We start from the raw sequence: 25976 nt of genomic DNA, 5'->3' as shown, positions 1-25976 counted from the left end.
GGTGTCCAGGGGGAGTGATGCTATTTACATGGGACTGAATATTGAGGAGGTGATATGTACATGGGACTGTATGTTGAAGGTGGCTGGGGAGGGGTGATGTTCTTTACATGGGACTGTATATTGGAGGGGGCTTGAGAGATGGTGTGATGGTATTTACATAGGACTGTATTTTTTAGGAGGCTATAGATAGAGACGGATGTTATTTACATGGGTCTGTATATTGGAGGGGGCTGGAGATATGGTGTGATGGTATTTACATGGGACTCTATGGTGGAGGGAGGGAAATAATGTTATGTACATGGGACTGTATGGTTGAGGGTCTTCTGGCACTGTCGAAAAGAACTGCCAGACGGAAGGTACTTGGACAGCCACAGAGCCAGCGGTCGAACTTGGCTTAGCTCTGACACATTTTGAGCCTGCACTGAGAGTATCAGTATTCTTGCTTATAATAATCTTTATTTATATAGCTTCAACATAGTTGGCAGCGCTTCATAATCAGGGGTTCAAGTACAGAGTCATAAATTACTTAGCAACAAACAAGTCAACAATTAAAACAACAGAAGTGAAGGTCCTGCTTCCAAGATCTTACAACAAATAAGGTGTTCCACTAGGAGGGGGCAGTGGAGACAGGATGCAACTGAAAGGCTTCTCTGGAGTTGCAAGGAAGAGGAGCAGGAGGAATGCTGTGACCCCTGGCTCTAAGGCACAGTGTCAGAGTCAGAAGTGAAATCCACATCACTCTGCTGTGACTGAGAGGAGAAGTCAGCAACTAAGTCCACAGTGTCATGCTCTTTGTCCTCAATAATAATGTAGCACCGATCGAATGCCATGGAGAACTATAACCTACTAGTACTAATGAATGGATGGTGGGTGCTGCTACTACTATTTGTACTACAGGGTAGCTGACAAAAAAGTAGCCCACCTCCAGTGATAGTATGACAATATGAACGAGCAAGTGGATTGTTTTTTTTAAATTACCCACAAGTCACAAAAGATGCTGAAAGTGGTCCCCGTTCACGTCTATGCATCTTTGGGCATGTTGGATTATTTTGTCTGATACTGCTTGCAGCTCTACAACAGTGATGCTGTGGATAGTGTTTGTGATGTTTTCCTTGAGTTCATCCACGGTATGTGGATTGTTAGCGGACACTTTCTGTTTAAATTTCCCCACAGACATGGACAAGTCTGTGGAATGTGGTGGCCATAACCCCTTGCTCACAGGTCGCTCCTCCGTAAACAGTTCATGAACTCATGCCATTGAGTTCCGTGAGGTGTGGCATGTTGCCCCATCTTGTTGGAAAAAGCAGGACATTTTTTTTTTCTGCAGCATCACTGTTGAAGAGCTGCAAGCAGTATTAGCCAACATAATCAAACCAAAAATGAATAGATATGAATGGGGACCACTTTCGGCATCTTTTGTGACTTAAAAAAATCTACTTACTAATTTATCTTGCAATACTATCTCTGGAGGCAGGCTACCCTTTCATGGGCCACCCTGTACTACCAACTTTGTAAATCTCCGATGATGACACTTTTATTGTGAGGACTATAAATGAAAAAGCTTTGGTACACAGATTATTAAATGGTATTAGCAAAATTACAATTAAATGGCCTTCCCCTTCTACAATCACACTTCACACTGGTATTGACAATTTACAATGGTAATGGTAATAATGCAGTTTTTGCAGTAAAATTAATTTGCTGTAACTGAATGGTATCTTGCAGTAATACAACACTTTCATTAAAACAGGTATAATAATTGCTTTATTGCAGTAAAATGTGTTTGCTGTAATACTGAATGATATATTGTTGTACTATGCAATGCATTCAGTAATAGGAGTATAATAATGGCATTTATGCAGTAAAATGTGTTTGCTGTAACACTGAACGGAATCTGGTAGTCATATACAATGTGTTTAAATAACACAGGTATAAGAATTGTGTTATTGCAGTAGAATATGCTTGCTGTAAACACTAAACGGTATCTTGCAGTAATATACAAAGCATTCAATAACACAGGTATAATAATTGCGTTATTGCTGTAAAATGTGTTTGCTGTAACACTGAATGGAATCTGCTAGTCATATACAATGTGTTTAATAACACAGGTATAATAATTGTGTTATTGCAGTAAAATATGCTTGTTGTAAACACTGAACGGTATCTTGCAGTAATATACAAAGCATTCAATAATTCAATAACACAGGTATAATAATTGCGTTATTGCTGTAAAATGTGTTTGCTGTAACACTGCATGGTATCTTATGATAATATACAACGCGTCCAATAACATGGGTATAATAATGACATTTTTGCAGTAAAATGCAGATGCTGTAACACTGAACAGTATCTTGTAGAACACGTTCAATAACATGGGTATAATAATTGCATTGTTGCAGTAAAATGAGTTTGTTGTAAGACTGAATGGTATCCTGCAGTAATATATGTGTTCAATAACATGCATAATGCACTGAAATGCCCAATTACAAATGGTAAATAGAAACTGTCCCTCAGTGTTTGCAACAGAATGCATGCTAGTAGGGTGCAGACAATAAGCCTATGCACTGTAGAAACTTTTTCACAGTTTCTCTCCGGATTTTATAATGCAGAACTTGCCAGCAAGCTGTATGCAACAACTATATTTTATGGACAATAACATGCACCTGACTAAAAGACACATCCCAGGTGTAGAAAACACTTTTGATTCCTCTGAAAAGGATAGACTACTGCGCTGTATGTATTGGCCTCCTACTGCCCTGCTCGCATACACCCGAACTGAAGCATGCATCAATGTGCCTGCCTAACTGGCTGACAGTTCTAGCCCAGGGAGTAGCAATGCTGGACAGTCTCTAAGTGGGTGAGGGTATTCTGAAATTCAGGCAGGCTTTGAGCCACAGCCCTTTAGAAGATGCTTAGATTCTGATCACGGAGCTTCCCTAGCCAGTGGAAAGCTCTAGAAATGAGGCTAATTGAGGAATGGGTGAAATCACCACTTGGTTAAAGAGATGGAAAGACCTACGCTACAATTCAAAGCGCATCATTACCATCTATTGTAGAACAGTGTGTATGTACCTCCTAAGCACATTGTTCTACAATAGGTGGTGATGATGTGATCCTGCCTACTATATGCCCTCATGGCCGAGCAGCCTGACAGGAACTCTCACCAGTGAGTAGTATATGCAAGTGCCAAAGCATAGTGTGTAGTGTGGTCCCGAAAGTGGAGGCAACCAGTCCTGCTCATAGTGTACCAGGGGCGGACTGAGAACCCTCAGGGCCCCCGGGCAAAATAAATCAAGGGCCCCCTTACAGGCCCCACCCTTGTCCCGCCTCCATGCCCCGCCTCCAGCCACACCCTACACAATCTTTAATAAGATTTCAAAGTTAAAGTGACACAAAAGGCACCCAGACCACTTCAGCTCATTGAAGTGGTCTGGGTACAGTGTCCTTTTTGCAAATCGAGCTGCAATGTTCTAGAGAAACTGCATTGTTTACGTTCCAGCAATAAGTCAGCCTCTAGTGGCTGGCAGCCACCTGAGGGCTTCCTAGATTAAAACAGACCTTTGGTCCGGTATCTGACGCTGGACGTCCTCACACCCTGCATGATGACCTCCAGGGTCAAATTGATTCAATGCTTTCGTATGGGGTGATCTAATTTCAGCGTCCATTAGTGAGCCTCTGTTAGAAGCAGTGTGGGCATAACTACTGTGAAGGGGGCACATATCTGGGCATAACTACTGTGAAGGGGGCACATATCTGGGCATAACTACTGTGAAGGGGGCACATATCTGGGCATAACTACTGGGAAAGGGGGGGAGGCCCTTCACAGTAGTTATTAATCCGTTTCAGCAGTCTCCCCTTTCAGTGAATGGGCGACTGCTGAAAGGGGTTAATAACTACTGTGAAGGGCCTAGCCGTCTGCGCAACCCCACAGATCATCCCCCACCCACCTTGTACTTGTTCCACTGATCCACTACTTGCAGGCTACATGGGCATGAGTTCAGTCACTTCGGTGCGCAATCCCATCCTGTGGCACGTGATCCTGTGAGACCCGTGACCTACAGCGGCAGGTCTTGCGGGATCACGCGCTGCAGGGCGGGATTGCCCACCAAAGTGACTGAACTCATTCCCGGGCAGCCCACAAGTAGCGGAACAATTACAAGAGGGGTGGGGAATAGCCAAATTATAAAATATTTTGAACCAAAAGGTGTTATGGGGGCTCTGTGGATGACACTGTTGTGGGGATCTGTGGATGACACTGTTGTGGGGGGGATCTGTGGATGGCAGTTATGGAGGGGATCTGTGGATGGCGCTGTTATGGGGGGATCTGTGGATGGCACTGTTATGGGGGGATCTGTGGATGGCACTGTTATGGGGGGATCTGTGGATGGCACTGTTATGGGGGGATCTGTGGATGGCACTGCTATGGGGGGGATCTGTGGATGACACTGTTATGGGGGGATCTGTGGATGGCACTGTTATGGGGGGATCTGTGGATGGCACTGTTATGGGGGGATCTGTGGATGGCACTGTTATGGGGGGATCTGTGGATGGCACTGTTATGGGGGGATCTGTGGATGGCACTGTTATGGGGGATCTGTGGATGGCACTGTTGTGGGGATCTGTGGATGACACCGTTATGGGGGGATCTGTGGATGGCACTGTTATGGAGGGGATCTGTGGATGGCACTGTTATGGGGGGGAACCGAAGTGAACCGAAGATTCGATGAATTTTGTTGCTGAAGATGTTAGCTGAAAGTTTATGGCAAATATGAAATACAGGACACAAAAATGTTGTTTTTTTGGCTAGTGGCATTTTTAGTGGCACTTTTTTTATTATTATTGTAAAAAATGCAGCATGTTGAAGGAATGGCATCTTTTTCAAAATTCCTGAAAAAAAACAGCCATCCACATATTTGCTGAAAAAAAGCTATAAAAACGCTTGTGGCTTGTAAAAACACAAGCAAAATTGCCAGATCAAGTTTATGTTTGTAGAGACCCTCAAATCCATACAGGAGAACATACAACCTCATGGTTCAAACCCAGTAGAACCATCTTTATTACTTTCGGATTTTGACACCTGCCAGTTTATAGCCTGGCTGTAGATGTTCATTCTTCTGTTTGCATGGATTAGATTTTGGTGCACACTTCATAGACTGCAGAAGGAGCTCTTAGCACAGGCTCCCAGTTTCCCTGTGTGCTGTGGCAGTCTGGCTATAGTGATATTTTCTTATTTCTAAGTGTCAGGGGGAAAGCATGAAGGCTGAACTCTGCAGGCTCAGGAGAACTCAAGGGCTTTGCCATCATCTGGTCATTTTAAGCGACTTTGAACAGCACCTTCCTTGGGAAGGAGAGGCAGCCTCAACCTCTTGCCTGCAGCCATACAGGCGGTAGGCAGCTTTTCTCTTCACTCTTCCTGGCAAGAAACAATCATCAGAAGACAGATCTCCTAAAGGAGAGGGAAATCGTCAGTGCTGGGATCAGATAAGAGAGGGAGGAAGCAGCTGAAGACTGAGCTGTGTGGTGCCAGGCTGCCGAGAAGTTCTATCAGACACAAGTCACTGAGGATTCATCTCAAGGTTCCTCGAGAAAGTGACAGCAGGAGGCGGATTTGGTGCAGTCTGAGCACTAAGGCAGGCTGAGGACTGAGCCTAATCATTAAAGTCCCTTCTATCTAGCACCCTATGAGGAGTAGGATGCTACCTTCTAACTTCATTGTGCTTGCGATCGTCTTTGTAGGACCACTCGCCGGTGCGCAGAAGTTCTGCAGCCCTGACTGTAAGATGGCATTTCGCTCCACTCTTATGAATGAAGTAGGAGGAGCAGGCGCGTGATGTCATGCAGCCCGGCCTGACACTGAGTTTGTGAGTACAGAGAGGGAGAGGCAGAGGATCGCAGAGGATTTCAAGTTGTTTACATATGAATATTAGTATTACAGTGAGCGGGGCCCGGTGTTATGTTATTCTGCAGCAGGCCCCCATCCCGGCCAGGCCCTCGGACCATGTCTGAAGTGCCTGACCGGTCAGTCCGCCTATGAGTGTAGCATAGGTTGCTTGCGATCATTTTAAATCATTCTCAGAGAACCCATTTAAGCCTGTCAATATACATATCTTTAAACAATGTGAACACACTGCAGAACAGACCTGAAATCAACAGATGGATCTGCTTGTGTTAACAGAAAATCCATAAAAAACACAGCAAGCTGGCATTTGGAAATCCACAGCATGACTTCACAAGAACACTGATTTTTTTTAAAGCTGGATGTGACCGGGATTGTCTAGTATACGTTTCACACATGTATGGCAGTGTACTTTTTATGCAAAATTATTTCATACATGAGGCATGTGCAGTGTGCTGCTGCAGACACATCCAACTTCATTGAATTAAAGGTGTAACATGTCTGCTCTGGTCACAATGCCATTTCATATACTGAATACATAATACTGCTGTTTATTAAAACAAATATGCAAGATAAAAAAATAACCATACTGTGTAATTCACAAATTTTCCCATAAAGCATTCTAGTGGCCCCCACAATGCTTTAGCTCAACGATCTTCGACATTTGAGAATATTTGTTAAGATGTATTACTATACTCACTGAATTATGGCTTGGTACATTGTCTTGGTTAATAAATCCATTATTTTACTTATGTCATGGGGAGACATGATGGAGTCATGTGAGTCTGCAAGTTTGGAGGGAAGTTGACCAGTGAACGCAGGTACACCACCTGTAAGAAACAAATATGTTTACTTTCACCAATGCATGCATTATTCATAGCATATAGATATAACACATGCTCCCTGCGTGGCACACATGATAAATTTAGAGGTGCAACTCTAAGGTATTGTGGTTTGCATGTTAATAACGCCCTCCTGGACTTGCAGCAACCTGCAGGACTTCCACTTTGCCTTTGCTTGATCTGTTGTGTTCCAACTTGCTGGAATTCCACCTTACATATGCTGAACCATCTGTCATGTCCTAAGTATGCACCATTAATAATTTGATTACATTGCACATAAAAATATATTTACAAATATTTTTTCGTTCTAAATTAGATTTTTATTAAAGGGGTTCTGCACTTTGTTTTAACTGATGATCTCTCCTCTGGATAGATCATCAGCTTCTGATCGGTGGGGGTCCGACACCCGGGACCCCCACCAATCAGCTGTTTGAGAAGGCAGCGGTGCTCCAGCAGCGGCGCGGCCTTCTCACTGTTTACCGCTGACCCAGTGAAATCACGACTAGTATCAACTGGCCTGGGCGGGGCTAAGCTCTGCTCACTTGAATGGAGCTTAGCCACGCCCACGCTAGTTGATACTAGTCGTGACGTCAGTAGGCTGGCGGTAAATAGTGAGAAGGCAGCGGCGCTACTGGAGCGCCGCTGCCTTCTCAAAACAGCTGATTGGCGGGGGTCCCGGGCCCCCGCCAATCAGAAGCCGATGATCTATCCAGCGGAAAGATCATCAGTAATAACAAAGTGCGGAACCCCTTTAAAGGTTTTAAGCCTTTAAAGGGTAATTGTCATATTTTATTTACTAGTTTATTAGAGCTCGGCATTTATACCTGAGTTAGTCTGTCAACGATTGTCAAAATATCTGTAATTACCTAATATAAACAGCTTACATTAATGTTCCCTGTCCCTTTCCACTGCTCCCTTAAAGACCGTTGCTAGGGCTTGTCTGTCTTCCTTTTAGTATAAACAGAAGACAGATGAGCGGTCCTTCACACTGCATGCCTGCAGTCTCTCAGTAATCCAATTTGATTGGCTGGCAGGGAGCTGCTGGCTACAGCAAGTGTGTATGGAAAGTGAGGGAAAGCAGTTTTGGCCTCAGAGGACTGGCAGAGGAGCCATCTTGAGAAGGTCCTCATATTGTAAATGTTTAAACAGTCGTAACTAAGGGGAAAACTCAAGGAAAACTGTGGTATGTGAAGAAACTAAAGATTGCTTTATGCATAATGCTGCTGCAGCAGTAACATATGCTAAAATTGATTTTTTTGATGAAAACATGACCGTTACCGTTTAACAATGTAGGAGATTTGTTAAGGATGGTTCATACTTTGCAATCAAATGCATGTACAATATGGAAAAGTACAAGTGAGACACATGCTAATCTTAGCTTTACTTGGCATGCATATTCTATTATACTATGAACTTCTAGTCACTGGACATGGACGTAAGCTTAAACTGCTACTCTCTCCTAATCTGTAAACCTCAATATTTTCCTGATCCCCTTATCTGTACTGTGCATTAAGTTTTCTACAGAATAATATTTCCATAACAATCTCTGCAAAGCTATCTACAGAACCACAGCTACAAAAAAAAGGTTTGGCAAAATGTCTAAGAACTTTGTTATTACAGTATCATTCACTATCAGATATTAATGGTAAAATTCAACATTTTTCTAGACCCCCTTATCTGTCAGATGCTATTGTCAGCTATATATGCCAGTTGTCTTACTTTCTCAGTCACTGGTCACCTAGGGCATGAATGTGAGAGGTACCTTGGAGTCGTAGGAAAGCATAATATCATCACTTGAGATACAATAATCTCTGAACTATGAGTTAAAAAGACACAGTACAGAGGAATTCAAAGGCATTAGTGGGGGTGCCGCCTGCATATGGACAACCACCACCGGTATTTCTTGGCATGTTTCTATTAGATGTCAAAAGAAATGTGAACAATGGTGTAAATTCCCTTCAAACTCAATTATATTGAGTAGACTATGACAATGTGTAGCCAAGTTTCTGTAACAAAAAATATTACAATTCCTTGTAGATACATAATTAAATATTTCCATCGGAGTGTATATTTCCCAGTAATAAGCTTGTAAAAAGAGGGAATGGATCAGACAAACTAAATGACCAGTTGTTACATGCTTTGCCTTCACTATAAACATGATCATTCTAGATATTACAATATATGCCTCTCATGGTGACTTTTTAGTTTTAGAGAACTCAACAAAAAAAAATTCAAATGACAAATTGCTTTCCCAATTGGTTAGCACTTACTGGGCTTAGAAAAACAGACATAATATCTGATTTGTGGGACAAATCCCTACAAAGTAATGGCATTCAGCCAATGTTAGCAGGTGTTGACTGCCTTATTGCAAGTATGACTAATCCTGATCATTCTTTCCCATACTGAATATGTAGCTATGAGTTTAACACCTAACATGCTTTAATGTCACCATAAAAATGTGTATATGTTGCCTATATACACTGGATAGTAGGTCTGTCACTAGCAACCTACCTCTCCATTTGTTTGCATAGACACATGGTTGTAGTTCACCTTATGGACAGCCTCTCCCTTGTTGCTTTGATTGACAGGCAGTGGCAAAACAGCGAGGTAAATGCTAGCCCAGAAATGATCAGAATTTGAGTGCAATGAAAGCAATAGTGACTTCTCATTTCACAAAACATCTAATTTGCATATTAAGACAAAGTATCATGATTCAACTTCCGAAAAACTGCAGAAAAACAGCCCTTTAATCAGGTGAACTACAGCTATGTCTCTATGCGAATAGTCCGATAGGGAGGTCGCTGGTGACAGATTCCCTTTAGGCTACTTTCACACTAGCGTTCGTCGGTCCGCTCGTGAGCTCCGTTTGAAGGGGCTCACGAGCGGACCCGAACGCAGCCGTCCAGCCCTGATGCAGTCTGAATGGAGCGGATCCGCTCAGACTGCATCAGTCTGGCGGCGTTCAGCCTCCGCTCCGCTCGCCTCCGCACGGACAGGCGGACAGCTGAACGCTGCTTGCAGCGTTCAGGTGTCCGCCTGGCCGTGCGGAGGCGTGCGGATCCGTGCGGATCCGTCCAGACTTACAATGTAAGTCAATGGGGACGGATCCGTTTGAAGATGCCACAATGTGGCTCAATCTTCAAGCGGATCCGTCCCCCATTGACTTTACATTGAAAGTCTGGACGGATCCGTCCGAGGCTATTTTCACACTTAGCTTTTTTTTTGCCATTTTAATGCAGACGGATCCGTTCTGAACGGAGCCTCCGTCTGCATTATTATGAGCGGATCCGTTCAGAACGGATCCGCCCGAACGCTAGTGTGAAAGTAAGGGAGTATGCTTGTAGATGGAGCAAAGACATGAAATAGTAGCACGGGTGTACATACCCTTTGTATTGTTCTGAGAAATAAGAGAAGGAAAGGCAGTTCTAAGGTCACCATTGCCTTCTATTCTACAATATCACCAAGCCCTGCTGTCTCTGGATGAGCATCAGTTGAATGATAATGTTACAAGAAAGGATGGTTAAAGCAGTACAGAGTACCAATTGATATCTTTAAATTCAAAGTACAGAAACAAGTTTGTATATAATTGTAATTTGTTTAATGTTTAGATTACATTAAATCTTAAAGGGGTTGTACAGGATTTTTGTTTATAAATTGCCATCTCACCAAGCAATACCTGTGAAGAAATCTATACTTACCTGCTCCATTCCAGCTTTGTGCCTCCCGGTTGTCTTCATTGGACTTCCGGTCCCCTTCTGTCAACTTCCACACGGATGTACAGCTGATGACTGGCCTCAGTGGTGACATGTCCCCAAGCAGCTTGTGACCCAGCAACGACATACCACTGCGGACAAGTCATCACAGCGGCAAGTGTGACCCAGTCGATGCAGAGGTTGACAGATGGGGACCGGAAGCCCAGTGAAGACAGTTGGGAACAACAGAGCAGTAGGGAGCAGGTAATTATAGATTTCTTCATAGGTACCACTGGGTGGAATTTCACACCCTGCTGGGGTTGAATAAAAAAATAATAATCCTGGACAACCCTTTTATTCAGTAAAATTCTGAGTAGGCATATTTTGGTGTAAAATGTCACATTCAATCTTAGATATATTTATGGGGAAAAAAAAGCTAAAAAGAAGTATCCATTGCACCTCCCTTAGCGAGGGGGTGTGGTCTATCAAGACACGGCACAAAAAATACATTTTTTGCATCTGTAGACAACCTGTCTAAATTGACACTACTCTACTTTTTAGAGAGGGTTAGCAAATCTTCCCCAATGTGCGACTTTTGTCCATGTGTTATACCCATTTCAGGAAGTCATTTTCTTATGTGTTACACAAAGTCATTGCTTACAGACATCCTCTGAAATCCTATGTAGTACCTTAGATGAATGTTTCCCAGCTTACAATTATAGCACAGCTAATTACCTGGTGTCATTTTATATTCATATGGTAATTAAAACAGCAAATACTGAAAGCCCATAAATCATGGATGATGTAAATCGAATAGAAAAAAAATAGATCTCATTGTTTGCCCAACCGTAAACAGATAGCCTTATTGTCTATTGAATAAATAATCCAGAGATACAGTTAATCATTTTCACAAGACATATTGTTATTTCACTTGTAGGAAAACTGCAGGTTCAGAGATAAGGTCAGAATACAAATGAAAATCTTACAGTTTAGAGCAGCATTTAAATGTAATCATTTTTTTTTTTTGTAAGAGAAACTGATTCACAAGTAGTTTTGTAGGATAAGCCAACTTCTTTATATTGATTGCCAGTGCTGGCCTAAAGTCTACCTCCAGACAAAAATGTCAAAACACGTCAGCGCTCCTGTACATTAGGAGTCCCACTGCTATGTACAGTTTTTCTCTCTCTCGTACGTTTAGGCATCTGTTTCTTACATAAGAAAATGTCTAAGACTAGATTACAGATCAACAAAATTTTATCCTTAAGTTGAAGTCAAATAGTAAAATTGTGCCGGGACTTGTATTTTCCCTTTGGAAATTGGTGCCTATAGTAAAACTGCAATTTTTCTTTCTTCTAATTGGAAACATTTAAGCCACAGTGTAACTGTGATTTTCCTATAAGGCAAAGCAGAATTGTGTGACTGTATAGGCTAAACCAAAGGATACTTACCATGAGCCATATTCACCCTTATAGTGGCTATTATATTGTTCTAAGAAAGTCTACAAGTCTTTATCTTTGTGTAGGGCCTCATGCACATGATTTTTTGGTCCATGTGCGATAAAAAAAAAAATGTTTGTGGTTTGGACACAAACCCATTATTTCTATAGGAAAAGAACAGCCAGTTCTATAATAGGAACCGAAGAAAGTGATGGATGCACAAGGGGAGTATCCGTATTTTGTGAATCCGCAGTTTGCGGACTGAAAAATACATATGGTCGTATGCATGTACCCCAAGACTTCTACTTAAGAATTAGGAATCAAGAATTAATAAAAATAAAATTACTGAAAATACCTAAATATTACTTTATTATAAACAAATTCCCAAATAGCTTTGATTACTTATAATAGCTTGTTTTCTCTAGGAGGAAATTATCAGAGAAATAAAATGGCCACTGACCACTTAGCACACATAAAAACTGTCCTAATCACACAACAGGATGGGTTACTTCAGAGCAGTGAGCATAAATTACTATCCTACATACAGCTGATAACATCTTCAGCTCAGTGAAAGAACAGAGGATGGGCAAGACTGTTGTGAGAGCATAAGGCTCCATTCACACTTCCGCAAATGGGTCCGCATCCGTTCCGCACCCATTCATTCTCTATGGGGGTGCTAACGCATACAGTCTCTATGGGGACGGAATGGATGCGGACATCACACAGTGTGCTGTCCGCATCCGCATTTGCGGAGCACGGCCCCGATCTTCTGGTCCGCAGTTCCGCGAAAGATAGAACATGTCCTATTCTTGTCCGCAGCTGCGGACAAGAATAGACATTTCTATAGGGGTACCCCCGGGCGGGTGTGTTGCGGATCCGGACGTGTGAATGGACCCTAAAAGTGCTGCTATTCATAATCCCTGACCCCCCCCCCCCTTCTGTCCTCTCTGCACTTTCACTTTGCTTGTTCCTACACACAGAGATAATATCTTAACAGTTGTGTGTAGGATCGTAATTCATGACAGCCGGAGTGATGAGGGCTCCGACAGCAGTTTAGCTCACTAGTAGTAACCTGTCCAACTGTGTTTATTTCCCCTGGTGATTAACCCCTAGAGAAAACAAGACATTAAAAAATGAAAGCTATTTAGGAAAGTGTTTATAATAAAGTAATATTTTGGTATTTTCTGGAATTCTATTTTTATAAATTTGTGGAAATCCTTCTTAACCCCTTCGCTACCAGCGTCGTACATGTACGACACTGGAGCGATGTGTAAACATGGCGCCCGTTCGCAAGTTCAGCGGGTGCCATGGCTGGCAGATCCATGCTGTTTCAAACAGCAGAGACGTGTGGCTAATTACAGTGACCGGCAATAATGCTGATCACAGTAATTAAATGCTTTAGATGCCGTGACCAAGTGAGGTCACATCATCTAAATGCGCAAAAAACTGGAAGCTTCCAGGCTTGCTACCAATGTCCGATGTGGCCAAAGTGGGCATCGGTAGTTGCACTGAATACTTTCAGCCTCACTGGCGAGGCTGAAAGTATTCTTGCTGCAATTCTTATTTAGGCCACCAAATGGCAGGACAGGATAAGAAATTAGCAAATTAGGGTTTAAATGTCAATTTAAAAATCCCTGATTGAACAAAATAAAAAAATAAAAAAACATTACTTATAGGCTATATAAGCTTCAAAATTATCACAAAAAATGTAAAAAAGTTAAAAAAATATATAAAAAATAAAATTTTAAAAAGTTTAAATCACCCCCCTTTCCATATAGTTAAAAAATAAATACCTAAATAACAATAAATATAAAAATCATGGGTATCTTTGTGACCAAAAACACCCATACTATTAAAAAAAGTTTAAAAAATTCCAATATGGTGAATGGCGTCAAAACGGAAAAAAGGGTCAAAATGGCCAATTTGCCATTTTTTTATTGCTTCTCTTTCCCAAAACAATGCAATAAAATGTGATCAAAAAGTCACGCACACTCCAAAATTGTATCAATAAAAACTACAGATTGTTCTGCAAAAAATGGGCCCCTGAACAGCTCAGTAGACATAAGTATAAAAAAGTTATGGGGGTCAGAATATGGTGATGTAAAAAATTTTTTTATTATAAAATGTACACTTATTTTTACACTATTCAGACATTAAAAACCTACACATATCAGGTATTTTTGCTGTAAACAAAACGCCATGGGAACAAAACCTGTAAAACTGTGGAGGAATAGTGTTTTTTTTCTAATTCCACCCCATTTGGAATTTTTTTTACTGCTTCCCACTACATTTTATGCTATAATTAATGGTGACATTAGAAAGTACAACATATCCTGAAAAACATAAGCCCTCATACAGCTATGTGACCGGAAATATAAAAAAGTTATGGCTAACGGAAAATAGGGAAGAAAAATGAAAACGCAAAAAATGAAAAAACCTCCGGTATCCTAAGGGTTAATGATAAGAAATGAGCAAATAGAAGCTGATGAAGTGGAATTCGTTCTGAATTTCAGGAAAAATTTGATTCGCACCGAATGCGAATTTCCTCGCGCTTCGTAGCAACAAATCGCATTTTTCCTAAAATGGCTGCTGTACGTGTGAGGACATGAAGAAAGGAAATCTAGGGAGGCGGGATCACCCATACTGACATGCATGCAGCCAATCAGCAGCCAGCCAGCCCTGTGATGTCTTATATAAATAAATATGGCAGCCATCTTAGATTCTGCCATTCACCAGCGTACTTAATGCAGGGAGAGACATGTCTGCAGGCGCTAGAGACAGTGATAGAAAAATCATCATTGTGCTAAAAAATAAGATTACAAGTGCAGGGAAAGATTATCCAAGGTGTAGGGAAAGGATAATGAGGAATCACTCCACTGCATTTCTGTTGAACAGGGTTCAGTCCGGGAGGTGACAGCCTGGTTAATAGGAACAATCATTTACACCTTGCAGCACTGACTGGGGATACAAATTGCCATTATACAGCTCTGTAATTCCAGCAAACTGTTCTTATTGGGGTGCAAGTGCTGTTTGATACAGGTATTAACAGGGTTTATTACCAGGAAATATTTCTACGTTTTATTTGCCCTAGTGCGGTGCAGTTATATGTTCTAAAGGGCTTATTAGCCGATGTGTGGTGAAGAGCGAAAATTACAGCCCTTTTTGTATTAGTGGCAAAAGTAAAATATATTTTCCGCTCAGTGGTGCACTTATCTGTTATTTTTCCTTTAACGAAAGAACTTTCGGTTGACTATTGGACAAAAATATAAACCCCATACGTGTCTTTACGGTGGTCACTAAGGGGTTTTGGCTGGGCAGTCTAAGTGCTGCACTGGTCCCCCGTGCAGCGGGGAGCAGGGACCCTGCTCTCACATGAGAGCCGTGGCCCTGCTATAAGAGCCCGGACCAGCAGGAGTGCCAAACTGGGCTGTTTAACACTTTACATGCTGTGGGTAATGGCGCCCGCCACATGTAAAGTGCTGACAGAGGGAGCGGACTCCCTCTGTCTCCTATCGGCACCCCGCAAATGCGATTGCGAGGTGCTGATGTGTGTGAAGGCTGGCTGTGGTCTCATATAAGTCCCAGACCATCCTTGAGTAACTTACAGCAGGCTGCGCCTCTTTGGTCAATGTCAGAATAGCATTGCCATTAAAATGCAATGCACTATAGGGAAATGCATTTTCAAAGCAATCAAATGCTGTCTGTTATAGTCCCCTTGTGGCCTATTAATTGGTAAAAAAAACGAGAAAAAAAAAACACATTTATTAAATAAATAAAAAAAATCCCAAAACCACTTTTCAATGAAAAAAATAATAATCTCCTCCATATTGGTATTGTCGCATCCGTAACGACCTGCACTACATAAATATCATGTAAATTATCCCCTGCGGTGAACGCTGCAAAAAAATTTATAAAAAAATTTCAGAATTGCTAATTTTTCTTAGTTGCCACCAAAAAAACTTAATAACAAGCGATCAAAAAGCGTAATTTACACAACTCCATAGAAATAAAAATAAAAAAAGTTATGGGTCTTGGGAAGCAGTAATGCAAAAAAAAAATTCCTTTAAAAAAAAAAAGGGATTTTATTGCAAAAAAGTTGTAAAATGTAAAAAAAAAATATGTATTTGGTATCACTGTAATCGTACTGACCCAGAGAATAAAGATATTATATTATTTATACTGGAAAATGAATGCAGTCAAACTTGTAATGTAAAAACACAGTGGCAGATTTGCTGCTTTTCCCATCTCCCTCCCAGAAAGACTTAATAAAAGTTATTCAGAAAGTTATGTGTACCCCAAAATGGCGCCATTAAAAACTACAACTTTGCCTGCAAAAAACAAGCCCTCATACATCTATACTAGCGAGAAAAATAAAAAAAAGTTATAGCTCTTGGAACTCAACGATGAAAAAAAGGAAGAAAAACGCTTGGTCGGTAAGGCCAAAAACAGGCTGGTCACTAAGGGGCTAATCCTCTTTTCAATAATAATGGTTTGTCATCTGTCAGTTAGTATGATTGTTTGTTGTTAAATTTAAACCGACAAACATTTGTTTTGGTTGAAATTGCCTATTTTGATCAACTTTAAACTGTGTATGACCATCTATAGGGACAGATTGAAAGGAATATGACTGCAGACTGGGTATGGTTTCCTTTTGGTTTGTTATCATGGAGACACGTAGGTCAGCATGGGAGCTGTATGTGCAAAGTTATTTTATTTTCTCTTTACAATCATACAATAAAAGTTGATTGGGAAAGTGAGCACGCCTTTAAACAACCTTATTGCATTGTAATAAAATCTGGAACTTTGTTATGTTTTTATCAATTATAGACAATGCAATTATCTTTTCATGTTATTTCTTGTTCTGTTCGTTTTGATATGCTTCCTCACTAGCGGTTTCCTGGAATATATTATTGTCTATACTAAGAATGGAATAAGTTAAGTATGAACTACATATATTTTAGCTGTCGCATAATATCTCATAATAGACACAATAATTAGTTGACTTTTTTGCAGTTACCTGAAACTGTATTTAAATAATTACTAAAAAGATGCAGGCGTTTGTCAAAGAGATTTTTTGTGTAAAGAACATCCATCATTTCCACAGTAAAAAGATCTGTGAAATTATTTTCTGAATAAACTGTTAAAAACTGACTAACATTTTAAGAAAACTCCAAATTAGGTCCTATTATATTCTGGCGAGGCAGAAACAATGGCACTGATTACCAAATTGTAAGGCAATCAAAGAGAGTCTAGCCTAAAATTAAGCTAAAATGTTAATAGTATATGAAAGGATAAAAGCAATATGTTAGATAAGCTCAAATGAAATGCTACATATGTTCAAAACCATTAATCTATTTCAATCTCTCTAGATGTAAGTGATGTATTGTCAAATGTGGGATTTTACTAATGGAAGACAATCTACAGCCATTAATTTGGTTCTGTGTTCTGTAAAGCATAAACATCTTTGTAGTGTACTACTGCCCCCTAGTGCAGCATCGGAGACAAAGAACCAAACAAATAATCTGCATCAAATGAAGGCATGAATGAATAAACTAAGGTTCTTCTTAAAAGTAGCAGCATTGAAATACAGTGAATAGAGAGAACGGTGCTTTTTAGTCACATACAGTTTTATATTATCTTCTTATCTATATATTGATTGTACATTATTCCCTGTATACAAATCCAAAAAATGGCACATGCCGAGAACACTTGTTTCTCTAAAAGCATTCAAAGGTGTACTTTGAAGCTCCTGAGACCCTATGCTAAATCTGTAAACAGAGGCTAATGTAAGATGTGCATTTGTAATACTGATATCTTATGTAGCAGAGGATCCTTTGGGCCTCCTTTCTGATCAGGCTGACGTATGACTGCAACCCCTAAATTCCATCCCGACAGGCCATGGGATGGAGTGTTACTGTAAAAGGCATATTATTTCTTCTCCATGATAAGGCCTTTTGGATCCTATCAATTGGTTTCACTGAACCCTTGTTATTTTTTTTGGTCCTAGCTAGGCAGAGTTTCCATTTACACGTATGTATGTGCAACAGAGGTGACTGTCTGCCCTGAAGACAACTTCATGCTCAACAAATGTTGCTCACTCTAGAGAAGATAGAAGCTATGTTGGAAACCTGCTTTCTTTTAGATAACTATATATATAAAGAAGGACGTATATATGTATGTATGTATGTTCCGCGATCACTCAAAAACACAACCATCGATGTCAACGAAACGTGGTATACACATCCATTGCTACCTGGAAAGAAATCTTGTGGGGTCACAGTTCTCTAGCACGTACCGTTCCTGAGATATTCCCAAAAAATGCAAATATGGCACATCACATGACCTACATTTGCCAATAGAAGTCTTGAGGTCTTTCTCTTCATATCCCAGCTGATATACACTGTCACATGACCCTTATCAGCCAATAGAGGCTCGTAGGTCCTTAGTCTCCACATACACACAGTTTTACTCCAGGATTCCATAACAACTCAGCCATTTTTCGTCAATGCTCTAGGTCAGCTTTAAAGGGGCAGGGCGCTGTGGATGACACTGTTAATAGGAGCAGAGTGCTGTGGAGGTGACAGTTCAGCGGGCAGGTAGGGTGGTCATTCAGGCCACCCTCAAAAGACAGACTTGAAAACCCTGCCCCTAGGACCCGCTAAGTCACTCCCCCAATCTGGCTAGCCAATAGAAGCCTTGTCACATGAACCTTATCAGCCAATAGAATCTGTGTGTATGTGTTATTCTCCACATACACACAGTTTTACACCAGGTTTCCATAACAACCCAGCCATTTTTCTTCACTGCTGTAGGTCAGCTTTAAAGGGGCAGGGCACTGTAGATGTCACTGATAGTCGATATTGTCGATATCTTTTAATTACATACACAAACATTAAATGAAATAGATGAAATATACCCATGCGAAGCCGGGTCCTTCTGCTAGTTAGGAATAATGATATGCATACAAAAACATAATGGAAGTAGCCCGTGAGCAGATACCCTTTGAGATCTTTCTTTATACATTATGGACCATGGGATCAAACATAGATTATGCAATTTAAATAGCATTAAGCTGCACACCTTCGTAAATCTAAATTGTGGCATGTATGAACGAAGAAGAATTCATAGTTCACACAAACCTCTTCCTTTTCCAGATTTGTTTTTGGCTCTTGGCATTAAACATGTCATTTTTCAGTCAGCAGGTAGATAGTCAGGAAGAAGCTGTTCAATCTTTCACAGCTTTTGACATGCCAGAAGACAAAATCAATGCAAATTTCATCTGTATACAGGATCTGATTTGTTTTTGAGAACATGTTATATTCCTTGGGTACAAGTGCATTACCTCCTGAGCGATGCTCTTACAGCAAATGTAATATGAACACATTGTAAAGCCCAATTAAAAAGGTTCTACAGAAAAAAATGAAAACTTGTAGGATATAACATAATGTTCTGAATGTACTTGTATTATTGATTTTGTTCTTTCCTCTATCAACAGTCCTGTACTAAGCCATCATTAGGATGATGTAATGCCATTCACAGAGTTCCACTGAGAACTGCTATGGTTATGCGGCATGAAACAATATGCATTTTTTCATTTTAGACTACGCAAAGCCAACAGTACAGGATCAATGAGAGGTCTCTTTATTATAATCAGATGATCACAGGCGCTGTACCATCAATAAACCATGGAACAGATGTGCCCAGTCAGCAGGTATACCTTAGGAGCGACTGGAAAGGAAGTTATTTTTGTGGCTGCAACATGTTCTCATTTAGCAACATAACTGAACCCTTTTCTGCATATTTAATGTTAAATTATTGTCAGGAGAAAATTCAAAGATTAATATATAAAAATTAGAAATATGGACTTTGACTATGCTGTGGAATATGTTGGCCCTATATAAAGATTGAAATTATTACTGACCATTTATTACCAAAAAATTCAATGATAAATGCATTTAATTTAGCATATATCATGTAGGTGTATTTGACATATTCATCTGCCTGTGGTTACCTTACGAGCACGTCACTGCTCTACTTGGTGGCAGACCATTTTACTGCTATGGGGCCCAGCACTGAACTTCCTCTCTTCCACACTTAAAAGCACTGCATTTTTATCCACCTGTCACTAGAGGGAGCTAAATGCAAAGAGACTTTTATAGCAACTGTATCAATTCCTCTGCACTGAGCTCCCCCTAGTGGTGGCTGTAGGTAGTTTATTAATATATTATATGAAGGGAAGCATTGATTTAGAGCTATATGGAGAAATGTATCAATGGAATTATACCAGTTGTATGATGTAAATACATTGAGAAATATGCTGCTCAGAATGAGTGCCATTTTTATGAAGCTTCTTTTCCACTTTTCTGACGTAGAAATAGGATAAAGTGGATGAGGCAGAAGGCTACTTTTTTAAAAAAAATGTCCCCCACTCAAAATAATTAAAAAAAATCTGAAATCTGAGGCGTCGTGCTTTGCATTCTGCATTGCCTGGAAGAGTTGTACTGGCAAACTGGGTAGGTGTCACCGCCACTTCTGTGAGAAGGTCTGTTAGATGTTCTTCTCTACCTGCATGAAGTTCTTTGTTTTGGTTTCACTTTGTCATCTCCTTTCCTTCTCCCAGCTGTCACCTATTTACACTTATTGTCTCCCTTTATATTCCCTCCCATACTGCCTCACTTTGCGGTTTATACTTCTTCTTGGATTGTGTTCACTGCTGGATGCTGATTCTGCTGATTCCTCAGATAAGTCTGTTTCCTTTATTTGTTTTTCCTTCCTGGCTTGATTCTAGGTGACCCTGACTCCGTCCGTATTAAGTGCAGGGAGCCGGTGGTCGTGTCCCCTCACTATTATAGGGTTTTCAGGTGTCACATAGTATGAGGTACGTGGATATGCAATCGTCTACCATAAAGACCTTTGCATGGGCATAGCAGTCAGGGAGAGCTCTAGGGGTTTTATAGGGATCACCCATATGCTCCTTAGTTTGGGATCAAGCCAGTCGGATGTTTATTTATAAGTTCCAGCTTTCTGCAACAGCATCCATGACATTAGGTCAAGGCCACCCATATACATTTTGCTATGGGGCAAAAGGAGAGTTGTGTATGCCCCTGGCTCTGCCAGTATTAATACTGATCCAACAACTTTATAATTGTCATTCCATGAAGTTAATTTTAAAATTAGAGCCTAATATGCCTTTTCTTTTTACAAGGAACATTGTAGTAGTCTATTTTTCAACAAACTCAAACTGACAATGTATTATGACTCAGTTTATCTTTTGACTTCATCACTATTTTTACTACATAAAGCCGAGTCTTAACTTTTTAAACAGAAAAATTTGTACAAGTCACTGCCTTATACAATATAATGTACAAGCATCTCCTCCAGTAAACTGCTGTGGTAAACGCTCTATTGACCTGCAGGTTGTTCACTCTATGGGTATCATAACCAAGCAAGAGGCCATGGCTGAGGATTATTAAAGGAGATTTCATGACACCTTAATACAATACAATGCATAGTGCCTAACAAGTTTCCAAATGCTGCAGGTCAAAACAAAATAGATCAATTGCACATGTTTGGTTCTCAGCGTGTCCTGACTGTTTATACACAGTAATTGACCTGTTTCTATGGACAGGATATGTAGTTTGTCCAGGATCAGTAGTGCCAAACAAACTATCATGAAATACTACAAGTTAACATCTTATTTTAAAATGTATTGTAAATTCAGTTATGTCAGTTGCAGTTTTCTGAATGCCCAATCAGGACTTGGCAGAACAGTATGGGTGCTCTTGTAGACAGTGGTGTGCCAAGCACTAAAGGCTAGGGAACAGTGTATGTCATTATCAATGGATGCAATCAAAGACCACTTATGTGAAATATTGGGTACATCTGGAGAGCCATAATAATAGAAAAAATTATGGAATAATGGAATGTGAATATACTGTAACAAAAGGGATTTAGGAGGTACCTTTTTATATCTGGACTTCTAAAAGCTAAAAGACCTCTTTAAGTACTAGGATCTAAACAAACACAAAACACTGAAGTACACTGCATTTCAAGGTAGATAGAAGCTTAAAGTGGCGCTACAACATATTCAGGAAAAATAGATAGGCTTTATTCACCCATAAAACAGTAGTGAGATTTCAGTCCCACAATAAAGTCATTCTCAAGCAATCTTTTTTGTTGAATTTGTTGGAAAGCCGCTTCAAACTACTATATTTCTTTGGATTTGGGTTCAGGGGGCTCCAGAGTTGACCTGACAGGAGTTAATTCCTACACAATGCTGCCCTATCCTGATTTTATTTGTTGCACTCTTGTGACAAAATTTGTTGGTATTATGATGTCGCTGAAGTTGAGAAGTTGCTGGATCCATGCTTTCTTTGTTATATATGTTTAACCACTGTAAAGTGCATTATTAAATTTGATATTTCATATAATCATGAGAAGATATAATGAACTCCAAGAGCTAAAAAGTGCACATTTAGTTGCTTTTCACAGAACAATTTAAGCCCTGGAGGATAACTTGATCTTCACACATCCTCAGAAATGTCAATTACTCTCCAGTATATGCCTTTTTAACTATCCAGGCATATTTGATGGAGTGAAGTACATTTACAGGTATAAAACTAATTTAGGATATAATGGAGGCTTCAGCTAAATTAATAATGTTAATGTCCAGTTAATTTAGGACATAGATTTGAATGACAGTGGACAGAAAAGTCTACCTTACATCTTAATGACACAACAAGCTACAAAACAGCTTTAGTCTAACATACATACTTGTACACACTTTTCAAAAGTAGGAGCAGACACCAAACATTACAGGTGCGGGACAAACCAGGTCACTAACACAAGAAATATATTTAGCCATGTCACAAGTTTAAAGGGAGTTTGTCATCTCATTTTAACTTATCACGCTTCTGGAAGTGTCCTGCTGGACACCAAAACAGCATTCTAAACATATCTTTATTAGCATTTGTGTGGGTTGTTTACAGCATAAAACATTCTTTATTTGTTATGCACAGTAAGTCCCAAGCTCAAGCCTTCCCCACCTAAAGGTTCCCAGCTCCTCCTCTCTCCAAAGCCATTACCCTCTCCCTGCAACATCATTCAACCCCCTTTCTTGAAATGCTGTCTGTCCAGCTGTGGTGATGGGCATCAGGTTCACAGCTTCTAATGTGCATGCACAGTCAAGCAGCAGACCAGGCCTGTTAGCAGAAGAAAAGGATCTGTGAAGCGTATGCCCACAGTTACAACTCTTTTTCCAGTGGGTCTGTTGCGCATTGTTTGATGGTGCATGAGCGTTACAAGTTGTGAAGCCGAAGACCACAGCGATATTTGTAATGTGCAGATACCAGACAGAAGCCCCACCGGAAAAAGAGAAGGAGCTGTGAGTATCGACTTCATAGCTCCTCTTATTCTTCCAGCAATGCGCAGGCACTGGACAGTATTTTATTGAGGAGGGTGAATGATGTCCCAAGGAGAGGGGAAGGGCATTACAGAGGAGAGTGGATGACTGTGAATGTTTAGGACAGGAGGGCTTGGGCACATGCACAATGGATGAAGCCCTTCTAGTCACTTGGGCAAAATTTTCATAACAAATAGGTAGTTTAATGATGCGAGTAACTCACACAAATGCTAATAAAGGTATGTTTAGAAGGCTGTTTTGGTGTACAGCAAAACACTTCCAGAAGTATAATAAATGACAATGAGATGACAGACTCCCTTTAAGTCTGCAAATAAACTTTTCACACTTTAGCAGTAATATAAGTAAATTTGCTGCATATGCAAAGGCAATAGAGCAATCTGAATGCAATGACATAGATTTTGGCACAGGTAGTATGACCAGAATACATATATTTTGTGATAGGACTATTTATAGAGGCGGACAAAATGTTTGGCTGAATATTCAACAGATATTAAATCCAGCATCTGTGTAGAAATGTTAAGACACAAGTCCATTAGGTATAACCCTACTTCATTAATCCAGAGAAATGCAGAAAATCTCTATGATGCCGTTGCAAATGGTCTCATATTAGGTGGAAACTTCTTTCCCAAATTTAAATATGAATATACATTCCTGGATAAAAGACCCAACTCCAATAATCTTGTATCCATAACTGGTGGCACAACGTACTATATTGTAAGAAATTCATCCAGCATCACAAATCAGCAACCACACCATCTTGTGGCACTAGCAGTCTCAATGCTATTACAATAAGGTGAAACCTTCCTTCCTCTAGATGCAGATAATACCCTCTTGTCATGGTTACAGGCCTATCTATAAAAAGTGTATTAGAAAGATTACTGTACCGTTGATTCATATATTTGTACATTATTATTAGGACATCCCTTTGCAAACTGTGTAACCCCAAGTACTTGGGTACTGCAATTTACCATTTCACTTAAAGGGGTTGTGCAGTACTATAATATTGATCACCTATCTGCAAGATAGGTAATCAATATTACATTAGTGGGGGTCCAACTCTTGGCACCCCCATCAATAAATTGTTTGCAGGGGTCATAGAGTTTGTGTGAGAGCTGCTTCCTCTTCCTTGTTAAACCTGCACACCGTCTCCCTTGTAGAGGTAGTGCAGTGTAATTACAACTGCAAGTGAATAGGATAAGTAGTTGTAGTTACACTACACCACCGCTACCAGGGAGACAGTGTGCAGTTAAACAATGAAAAGGATGCAGTATTTGCACGAGCGCCATGACCCCTTTAAACAGCTGATTGGTGGGGTCCTTGGATTCTGACCTCCATCAATCTGATATTGATTACCTGCTCTGAGGATAATATCAAAGCACTGTGCAGCCCCTTTAATTACTTTGGTCACACTCGTCTGCAACCTCTTCAATTCAGCTATATAAACATTTTACACATATTTGCACAAAACTGCACACAATATTCCATGTGTAGTTTGTGTACTGATTTTTATGAAAGTAAAACTATGGTATTACCATGGGCATCTATGCTTTTCTCTTTTGATGTATCCCATGATGTTATTTGCCTAGGAGTAGCTGTCCACCAACATCCTTGAGTCCATTAGGGTATCAATTTTACCTAATTTTGATTAATATAGCGAGTATCATCTACAAATACTACAATTTTCTTCTGTAATTCCACTACAAAGTCATTAATAGATATATTGAAAACAAGATATTCAATTCTGACCACCGTGGTACATTACTGAAAACCGTGGCCCATATTGCTACATGGAAACTACTAGCTGTGCTATGTTCGCTAGCGATTGTTTTATCGATTTAACTACAAGTGTTAGGATGGGTTATATACAGCATATGTAAAAAATGGGATCATTAGGCTAGATTCATAGCCTAACCAAAGCCAGGAGTGCATCATACAAGAAGGAAAGTATACAAGTGTCCTATTTTTGGATCCTGTGTTCGACAAAAAAAAAGTAAAAAAATAAATAAAAAAACTCTGTCCAAAACTGTAGATTTATCATTACACTTACATCTTACTCCATTTTTACATATGTCCAAAGTCACTTTTGGCTAAGTCAGATTTATTAATGGTCCTTTAATACTGTGATAAATGTGGTTTGACGGTAGCAGTTTATCCTTCAGTAAGTGGCTTTAAAAAAGTTGCACGTCTTTACGAAAAAGTTGCACGTTTATAGGTTTCTGACAGAAAAGTCGCAAGATTTACTTCATTATCAGTTGTACCTGAGAAAACATGGACCCATCTTTGATGACAGATCTTTTTTGATGATGAAAGAAGAATTTTACAGAAGAAAAAATATTAGTTGAAAAATATTAGTTGAAAATATTAGTTGAAAAAAACTGACACAGTTTATCATTCAGCTTTATAGCTGGGTGGTTAAAGCCCTTGCCTCTAATGTAAGAAGGTTGTGAGTTCAAATCCTGGCAGAAACTTTTCCGAAATAGAGGCTAAATTAGATTTAAATACACTGGGTGTCCCCAAGCACTGACTCTATATATGGACATAGCTATATATGGAGTCAGAGCAGGGACTCCTAAGCCACGGACTCACACTGGGTGATTCCCTCACTGTACAGCGATCTTCTGCATAGACCTCAGTGGGACCCAGCACCCTCCCTTCTTCAGAGCAGGGGGTGCCTGGTTTAATGCTCGG

The 25976-nt window shown here is 40.2% G+C and overlaps 1 protein-coding gene across 1 annotated transcript in view; it reads right to left on the bottom strand.

The window, feature by feature from the left end:
- LOC122931526 (dynein beta chain, flagellar outer arm-like) overlaps positions 1-25976 on the bottom strand; it is a 466905-nt gene that overhangs the window by 145796 nt on the left and 295133 nt on the right. Inside the window, exon 80 of the mRNA XM_044285594.1 lies at positions 6597-6726. Coding sequence (XP_044141529.1) covers positions 6597-6726 — 130 coding nt within the window. The remainder of the gene's footprint in view (positions 1-6596; positions 6727-25976) is intronic.

Source organism: Bufo gargarizans, chromosome 3 (assembly GCF_014858855.1).
Source record: "Bufo gargarizans isolate SCDJY-AF-19 chromosome 3, ASM1485885v1, whole genome shotgun sequence".
In the NCBI taxonomy this organism is placed as follows: domain Eukaryota; kingdom Metazoa; phylum Chordata; class Amphibia; order Anura; family Bufonidae; genus Bufo; species Bufo gargarizans.
This window is presented reverse-complemented; position numbering and strand designations above follow the sequence as displayed.